Source organism: Echinops telfairi, unplaced genomic scaffold (assembly GCF_000313985.2).
Source record: "Echinops telfairi isolate 266 unplaced genomic scaffold, ASM31398v2 ScPeMD7_60;HRSCAF=208, whole genome shotgun sequence".
Lineage (NCBI taxonomy): Eukaryota > Metazoa > Chordata > Mammalia > Afrosoricida > Tenrecidae > Echinops > Echinops telfairi.
This window is the reverse complement of record NW_022103958.1, coordinates 43,197,372-43,206,882: the sequence shown is the minus strand read 5'-3', so window position 1 is coordinate 43,206,882 and position 9,511 is coordinate 43,197,372. Positions and strand designations below refer to the sequence as shown.

Sequence of the window (9,511 nt, the reverse complement as noted above, 5' to 3'; positions counted from 1 at the left end):
CCTCTACTCTCATGGTATCACCGCTCCCACTACTGTTCCTGAGGGGTTTATCTGTCCTGAATTCCATGTGCGAAGAGCTCATCTGTAGCAATGTGTGTACTCCAGTCTAGCTGGATTTGTAAGATAGCACTGGGGTCATGATAGTGTGGGGGAGGAAGCATTCAGGAACTAGAAGAATGATGTAGGATTCCCCGGTGCTATACTGTACCCTGGTTGAATTGTCCTTTCCTTATAACCCTTCTGTGGGGGGCGGTCCAATTGTCCACAATTGTGGGGCTTTGGGCCTCCACTCCAACTCCTATCTTCCACATCGATATAGTTGTTTGATACCTGAAATATTTTTTTCAGATAGTGGAGACAGTGGAAATAATGGAAAGATACAGAATTCATCAGTACCACTAGGGATTCGCTGAATGACTTTGACAAGTAACTGCGCATCTCTGGTTCTTAACTGTGATATAAGGTGATTGAAATTCTGCTCCCACGGAATTCTCCTTTTTCTAACTTTAAACAAAATTTAAGGGTGGTCATTTCCTAGTTTGTGGGAAAAATTCTCCCTATTCCCATGTAAGTGTACTGATGCTAGAATCTTAACACAAGAGGATGTTTCATACTGCACCAAATAGATTTAGTCCTCTTCAGCCCCAAATGACAAGTGGTCCCAGCCTCAACCAGAACCAGAGTGGCAGGGCGAAATGACTCTCAGCAGGGCCCTTCTAGGATTCTTGGTGGTGACGCGAATTGTTGGGCTTTTGTAGTGGGTATTCTGCTGGCCAGAGAGCAATCTGGAGATACTCGGGTCAAATATGCCTGACTGGATCTGTCCCTGCCCAAAGCCTGAGTCAGTAGCAAACCTGGGATCAGTTTAGGGCTCATCTCTAGGTTTGGCATCTGAATGAGGCGCACACTCTGGCTGACACCTCATAAGCGTACTCATACTTCTTTAAAATTCTTCTCAGGCTTTGGGAGTGTAGAGGCTTAGAGGAAATATAGTCACGCCCCAGTCCGATGAGCTTCATCTGTTTAATAAAGACACAAAGTACACTCAACTTCTACTGTCCAGTATGGTAACCACCAGCCAGCCACCAGTGGGGGTTAAGCACTTAGAATGTGGCTAGCTTGATTTGAGAAGTGCTGGATTGTGCATTGGGCTGCTAACCACAAGAGCAGCAGTTTGAACCTCCCAGCCACTCTACAAGAGTGTAATTCCATTAGGAATTACAGCCTCGAAACCCCCAGGGGCAGTTCTACTCTGTCCTCTAGGTTGCTGTGAGTCAGAACTGACGTGATGGCCGTGGGTTTGGGTTTGGCCTATGATGTCTTTTAGATTCCCTAAATCTGTGTCTGTAAAGATTGCGACCAAGAAAACCCTATGGAGCACAATTCCACTTGGTGACGTGTGGGGCTGCCTCGGCTGGGGATCGATTCGAGGGCAGTAAGCGTTTGGTTTTAAGATATCTTTCACCCTCCATTTCACTATGAGTCAGAATTTATTTGGTTGGTAAGTATGCATTGGATTTCAAAGGCTTAGTACAAAAAAACATGCAAAATATCTCTGTTGTTACAATTAAGGTTGAAAGGATATCTGGGGTATGCTGGGCTAAATAAAATATTAAACTAATTTCACTTGCTTCTTTTTATTTTTTCAGCCTAGTCCAGTTGTATTAGGCAGCAGCGTTATGGAATCGAGGCTGTACCTGGCAGCAGAGGAGTTGAGCGTGTAGTAACTGACTGCCTGGACGGAGATGGAATGAAGACTGGTGTTGGAGTTAGGGCAGGAGTGGCAAGGAGGAACTGGCAGAGTGAGAGCCAATGGTCTGGGTGAGGTTTTGATCTGCCAGCAAATACATGTAATTTTAGGGACTCCATAGAAGTGGTGGGGTCAGTTCTTGTTCTGCACTGCTCAGAGTGAGGTAGCTCTTGCTTTTTCTTTTGGTCAAGGATCTTTTAAGCCAGAAAGCCTTCCCTGTCTTATATACACACCCTTTGTGTTTGTGCAGATCTCTTTCCGAACTCACCCCATTATAGTAAACTTGTGCCCCAACCACCACATCTCTTGTCTCATCTATCTTTGTACCCAGCGACTCAGGCAAATTGTAGAGACCCCGGAAACGCAAACGGGGGATGGAAGAAGCTCCTGTGGTCAGTCTGAGGGGAAAGTATCAGCTACCATTCTGATCCAGAAAGATGCAGTCAATTACTTAATGCAGCCCTTCAGCCCTATTCCCTTATGAGGTGTATTCCTCTATGCCTGGGGTTATAACCCCATTTTGGAAGGAGTTCTATGCTATGGTAATGGACACCCCTTTGTTTCTTTGTGGGGTATGGTCTGCTGAAAGACAAGAACCTCACCTCAAAGTCATTGCTCTGTGTCTAAGAGCCATCTCAGAAACAAGAACACAGGAGTTGAGGACCATTGGAGGGAGAGTACAGGTGAGATGTGTCTGAGTGTTGGAGAATGAACCAGAGGCTGAGGCAAGGAGACCGTGAGGCAGAACAGAGCAGCAGCACCAGGTCTGACTGAGGTAGAGCAGCAGGCTGGCTTCCTGGCCCCCAAAGACAGAAGCCAAGGGACCACGTGGCTGAGAGGCTGACTGTATCCTTACTATTCACGGATTCTGACATGTGGTAACCTAGTAACTCCCCTAATACATTCCCTGAAGTCCTGAAGTGTGAGTATGGTCTGTGAGTTCTGTGTGGCCACTGATTACAATGAATCACTGCACTCAGCGCAGAAGGAGAGTACCTCGGGAGGAGCAGTGGTCATCAGGATCGGTAAAGAAAAAGGAAGGTTAAGGTCTGACTGCTGCCTTGTGGCAATAGAAAAGCCAGAGCAAGTCCGAGATGGCCCTCCATGCTGTTTTCGCCCGCTGTCAGGGCCGCACCGCTGCATTGAGGGAACGTGGGCAGAGGTTTGGCAGAAGGGAGATTCTGACCTCACGTCTTCCTAGGCCTTTAGGTCACATGGGAGTTGTTCTGTTTACAGAAAAGACTGACCCCTTAGTATCTGCTTCTTCCCCTCCCCCTTTCCTTGCTTCCCAATGGCAAGGGTGCCCTATTGCGTTCCTCTTTAAGAAGTGACACACACAACACAACACCTGGCCTTGGCTCTTTCACTTCTTTGTGAGGCTTGAAAAATCCTCTGGTGGGGGATGGTCAGGAGCAGAGATTTCTCTAAATTTTCGAGTGTGGAAGTCAGACGGTTAGGAAGCAGAGGTGTCAATTTATGTATCTAGGACAAGCAGATGACAAGGACCAAGGTTTTGCCAGCTTTAAATAGCTTGTGGCCCCCTTATCTTCCTTTCCAATGATCAAACACCTCTTTCTTATTCCACCACCCCATCTTTTCTGGTCTCCCCAGCACTCCCCCAGACACCAGCCTGGGAGTACACATGGAGTCATGCCCAGCCTGCAATGGTTCTGAAGATTTCACACACACACACACACACACACACACACACACACACACACACACACACGAAGCATTTCTGAGCATGCTCTGGAAAACTCTTCTATAAGCCCTCCTGTTTCTCATGTGTATATGGTAGGATGCTGCCTCTCCCCTGCCCCTATAGTGAGATCTTCCTCCTACTGTATATGAAACCACATAAGTGTATTTTACAGATGATAGAAACTTACCTTTTAAATACTGAAACTGCGTAGTTAAATAGTGAATGTGCACTTTCTATGACACTGGTTATCCAAATCCCAAATCACTCGCTCTGCTACTACGGCTCTTACCTGAGCCGGTTTGCTGCCCTTTGTGCCCATCTCTTCGGAATATGGACAGTGCCAAGAGGTTGACTCAAGTGATGTGCAAAGGAAGCAAAATTTATAATCATTTCCACAGAACAAAGCCAACAAGGTTGAAGTTCTAACATGAAGCTCTAAAATACTCTCGGTTTTAGAAAAATCTGTACTTACACGGTGGTGGATGACAAATTAACAACAGGCATTCCCAGGAAGAAGAGGGTGGTGGTTTTGTGGATTATGTATATCCTTCACGTAGACGTATGAAGATGCTGCGTATTGAAGATGTCATTTGTAAGGGACATTTCTGGGAGCACCCAGAAAAGGACAGGGGTAACATGAGTACTGCTTCAGAACTGTCATGTGCAAAATGTCTTTCCTGGAAAGGCAAGCATTACCACTAAGTGGAGGAAAGTGCCAGGGACTATGTTACTCCTGCAAAAAGTAATAATTTTGCACGAGGGCAACCTAAGGCTCAAAGCAGTATTGCAATAGACTATTTGACTCACTGCCACCCAGTCCATTCTGCCTCATGGCACCCTTGTAGGACAGGGTAGAGCGGCTCTGGAGGGTTTCCAAGACTTGCTAACTTTATAGGAGTAGAAATCCTTGTCTTTGTCCCACAGAGTGGCTAGTGCTTTCGAACTACTGACCTTGTAGATTGCAAGTGTAACCCACTAATGCCATCAGGGCACCTTTATAGGACTATTTAGCACAGTACAAACTTGTTAGGTTCTTGTCAGTATAAGTGAAGTGGTTATTTCTTAGCAATATTCTGAAAAGGGATTTCTGACTTGGTGGAAGGTTGGACGGGAGACCTCCAAGCTCATTTCCAATGCCAAGATTCTTTGATTCTAGGACAAGTCACTACCTAAAAGCAAGTGAAGACTCAGCTTTTTCTCCATTCTAGTCAGGGACCTTACAGTCTCAACCTTCCAGAACATCCTACAATTTAAAAATTAAAAGGTCCCTGGGGGCAGTGAGGCGGGTGACAATGGTCACAGTGCCTACACATTTGACACTATGTGACAGTCACTAGCGAATCGACCAGACCAAGAAGTGAAATGAGACACGGCACCTTATAATCTAGGATGCGCTGATCTGCAAGGAAGCAGCAGCAGTTGGCTGAAGAGTCAGCTATGGAATACACACAAGTTTGTCTCTACTTTCTGATTTCTTTCAAACAGCAGTTTATAACCCTTCAAAGCTGGGTAAAAAAGCTCCTAATTTCAGTCCAAATTAATGAGTCTATGGTTTGTAGTGATGGCCATGGGCTAACAAGAAGCTACATTTTATCTACAATGGCATAATGTTGTTCACCTATCCATTCCCACACCTCCCTTGTTTGTATGAACTACACAAATACATTCCTTTTCTAGAAAGAATCACCCTGCTAACCCACCATCAACGATTGCTTTTCTCATTTACATGTAATTTGTGTGTCTACCACATGCTAGCCATCTCGTGAATCAGCCCATCTCACACTTTGCATAAGCTTCTGTGATGATAAGTGCCCTCACCACTTCTGGTTGATAAGATTAAACACCAAGCTCAGAAGGGCTGCCTTGCGCATGGATATGGAACAAGGAAGAGGAGATGCAGGGCTAGCAGCAGTGGAGGAACGGAGGACCACAAACCTTGGGCTCTAAAGACCCAAGAGAGGAGCACTGCGGTCATTAGGCTGGGCCAGGCTCCCCCACCGTTCAGGCTGAGGTCATAACCCAGAGACTTTGTCAGACACGCACACAGAGAGGCAAGATTTCACTTTATTGTTACGTCAGTCTTACAGACAAATCCAACACAGCCAAAACAGAGAGGGTGAAGTGCTGATGCAAAGGCCTAGCAACAGGAGGAGGGAGGAATCCAGCTCATCTCCCCCATGTCCCCAGCCTGGAAAGGTACTGCGATCCAGAGTAAGGACAGCTGACATACCAGGCGATCCACTCTATTGATACTTCGAACTAAAGAAGACAATATTACCAGACATGATCTAGTGCTGGGTAAGAAAAAATAATAATAATAATTATAGACTCATTACGCACATTAAAAAACAAATGATAAAAATAGTATTTTTCAACTCCCTGTACTAGAAACGGACATCTACTAAGCACTGAGACAGATACCCATTCTATAAGGCTACTTCTTGCTATTGTCTGTCCTTCAGAATTGGGAGCTGGGTAGATGCTTCTCCTCAGCTTGCACACTGCCCCCACCCCCACCCCAGGGCCCCAGCCAGAGGCACCAAGGAACATTGTCTATGAGGAGTCTGGGAAAATAGACCCAGAAGTGACCTCACCAGCTCCCCAAAAGCAGACCCAGTGTTCTCCTGTGAATATTGAAGAGATATGGGCTGTCAAAGTGGCTAACTTGGCATCACTGAAGAAGCCTAGTTAAGACTTTCATAATTGTCTTTAGACATTTTGAGGTACAGCCAAGCCTGGGACTCACAGCACAATTTGGTTAGGGAATAATGATTTGATTATACTATGTGAAATTGTGATATCCTAAGTTCAGATCACCCCAATTATTTCTATTCCCAAACAGGAAAATCATTGGCTCTAAGGCCTGAAGGATCATTAATGGCCATATGATCATGATATGAACTCAAAGAGCCATAAGGTATAATAACTTTCCAGACTTGAGAGTTCCTGCCCTTCCTTTGGCCAGAAAACCAAAACCAAGCTTTCTGCCATCGAATCAATCCAGACTCATAGTGACTCTACCCTGTACGACAGAGCACAACTACCTCTTTGGGTTTTTGAGAGTAAACCTTTTTAAAAAAAATCATTTTATTGGGGGCTCATACAACTCTTACCATAATCCATCCATCCATTGTGTCAAGCACACTTGTACATTTGTGGCCATCCTCATTCTCAAAACATTTGCTTTCTACTTGAGCCCTTGCTGAGACTGAATCTTAACAGGAGTGGACAGCCCATCTTTCTCCCTTGGAGCAGTTGGTAGGTGCACACCTTGCAGTTAACAACTCAGTGTGGAACCCACCACACCATGAGGGCTCCGTACTTTGGTCCATAGGGAAACTCCAACATGCCTTAAATGTGGCCAAGAGTCAAGGCTCGGAGTGGGACTTTCAAGTCAGGAAGTAAGGTCTGAAGGATGTCCTGAAGTGGAGCCATGAAGGTAAGGGAAGAGAGCGAGGGGGCCTCAGGGGACAAGTGCAGGTCCCTCACAGGTAAGAGAACGGTGGAGCTGAGGAGGCCCTGAGATCATCTCTGCTGCCCTTCAGGCGGGTCCTCCTCTGCTGGCGCTGTGCTGGCTTTTCCCTTGCGCTCCCTCTAGTGGCAGAGTGGATGAGGTCCCAGGAAATAACTCAGGGATACCTGGCAGCAGGGCTGCCGATTTAGATGAGGGTCACCAAGGCCCTAGGCCTTGAAAAACACCTGTGGAGTCAAAATCATTTAGGGTTCCAAAGAGCAATTTGGTCAGGGCAGGGATGAAAAACAGGCTGGAGTTTCTTGGGGGGACCCATTCGTGTCATGAACCAAGGGCAATTGTGGGAATATCTGAAAGGAATATTCACAGCTAGCCTTTTAAAAAACAATTTCTAACTTCTTTGAGCCCTTCCTTTCTGGACCGTAAATGTTATTAGATACTTGTGTGTTTACATGGACACCCCGAGAAGAAAGCTCCAAGATGCCCCGTGGGGTCCCCAACCTTTTGAGGGGCTCAGGGAATACTGTGCACTTAAAAAAGGTCGCCAGGAACACTGCCCACTCCTGTCCTGCCTTCTTCCTCATACCAGTGCAGAGCTGAAGACTGTTCACCCTCAACTTCTTGCTTGGAAGTTTTATTCTTACCTCCATCCCAGAAAGGTTCCTTCTGGGAAGCCTCCCACCAAGTGATTCTCAGTGGGTCCAGTCCCTTCCAGTCTGTGCCTGCTCCGGGCTTTGAAAACTCCCTCTCTTCCCCCTGTGCCCAGGTATTTGAGAGTTTGGATCTTATAACACCTACATTATTTACTGATGCCTTCAATGCCATCTCAGAGAGCTTTTACTGTGACTTTCAACTCTGTTCCTCCCTCTACCCGCTTCCAAAAAGTTCAAGGTGAGAAACCATCTCATTCACCTTTGTAATCTCCCCCATTCAGGCACCCAGATGAAGGCCTTAATGTGACATTTGGGGGCAGGGGACTTTTAGCCAGAGTGGCACCTCAGAGGAGCCCTCCTAAGACCCAACCCTACAGCACACTCTTTTCACACATTTGGCTGCTTCACCCTCCTCTAACGGCTTGAAGACAAAGATGCGGTGTGGTGGACGGATATCACATTGGCTTGGAAGCTGGGTCTGAGTCCCAGGTGCCTTTCTGCCACCGGCTTGGTTCATTAGGTTAATCATCCACTGCCTCCCTGGACCCTGACGGGAAATGGGGGGACTAGACGAACGCTTTGGGAGTTTCTCAGATTCATGCTGGAATATTAGTGAATGAACCAAAAGAAATTCTAATTGGTCTCCTGCATCTCATAGAAACAGCTGGGAGGAGGTAAAGGTCCAGTTCTGAGCTACAGGAAAAGAAGCAAGTGTACCCAGGGAGAAGTGGAACTTGGCAGCCCCTGGACTTGACTAATAAAAGCAAATGCCTGGAGGAAGCGGAGAAATAGGTCCAATGTGAGACCTGGCAGTGTCAAAGGTCTACAAATTAAGTGGTCAGAGGAGTAGAAAACAATGGCTATAACCAGACAAGATCTCTAAGCACAGACTACAGTCTAGAGAAGTCTGGGTGGGAAGGAGCCCCTGAAGCTTCTATTACAGGGAAGGACTTGGTCCACAGCGAGTTGCGACTTCATTTGGTACAGCGCTCTGTCAGCCTCGTGTGTATGCACACACACAGACAAGCTGCAGCCTGTAGTTATGCTTCTGAAGTGCTGAAATGAGAAAGCAACATCAGAAGAAATGACAGGAAATTTTAAAAGGCTTGGCTGAAGACAATTTTGATTTAAAAAAACTCTCGATCTTCCTTGCGACTGTGTGCTACATCACCATGCATTCTGAAGCGTCAGCTAGAGAGTTTTGTGGGATGGTAAGCTCTAGGGGTGCGGAGGGGTGGGCTTGTTTAGGCTTGGAGGCCAAAGGCAGGATGCAAACCCATACCCTGTTTGATAGTCCCTAGTCCCCGACAGCCCCAGCTCCTGACAGATGGATTTGCTGTGACTGAACCAATCTAGGCACTCACTTGTCTTCATTCAAGGAAACGGTCTCCACAAAAGGGATTTCCTCTTTGTCTGACTTGCCCATGACCAGCCGGTGTTTATCCAGGTTTATGATGCACTGAAAACAAAGGAGAGTCACTGGTCACTGTCCATGATCTCATTATGAGGTCCCCCTGGAGGAAGCCCCTGCTTCAGAGAGAAAATATAAAAAGGGACAGTGGAATTGATCCTACCTTCAGGGACCGGAGTGCCTGAAGGCCAAGGGATAAGTTTTTCTCATTGTCCTCTAAAAAAAAACAAGCACAAGTTTCAGATGCAGCTAATTCCATGCTGGTTAAGAAGTCCATTTCTTACAGAAGGGTTGCAGGGAGGAGAAGAGCCAGTCAGGGTGCAGTATAACACCGAGGAAACATACAACTTCCCTCTAGTTCTTTAATGCTCCACCTCCTCCCCACCATCATGACCTCAATTCTACCTTACAAATCTGGCTAGACCAGAGCATGTACACGGTACAGATAAGAGCTGAAATCACAGGGAATCCAGGACAGATAACCCCCTCAGGACCAATATTGAGAGTAGCCATACCAGGAGGG

At 46.5% G+C, this 9,511-nt stretch overlaps 1 protein-coding gene and 1 long non-coding RNA gene across 2 annotated transcripts in view; one reads left to right on the top strand and one right to left on the bottom strand.

Annotated features, from left to right (window-relative positions):
* Window positions 1-260: 260 nt before the first annotated feature.
* On the top strand, window positions 261-2,052 carry LOC123521780. Its single transcript, XR_006680130.1, has 2 exons — window positions 261-463; window positions 1,650-2,052. It is a non-coding gene; the product is annotated as an uncharacterized LOC123521780 (long non-coding RNA).
* Window positions 2,053-6,578: 4,526 nt separating this feature from the next.
* NRIP3 (nuclear receptor interacting protein 3) overlaps window positions 6,579-9,511 on the bottom strand; it is a 17,347-nt gene continuing 14,414 nt past the window's right edge. Inside the window, exons 5-7 of the mRNA XM_004716387.2 lie at window positions 9,152-9,204; window positions 8,942-9,036; window positions 6,579-8,633 (exon numbers count right to left, since the gene is read on the bottom strand). Of these exons, the coding sequence (XP_004716444.1) occupies window positions 8,618-8,633; window positions 8,942-9,036; window positions 9,152-9,204 (164 nt within the window). The 3' untranslated portion in view covers window positions 6,579-8,617. The remainder of the gene's footprint in view (window positions 8,634-8,941; window positions 9,037-9,151; window positions 9,205-9,511) is intronic.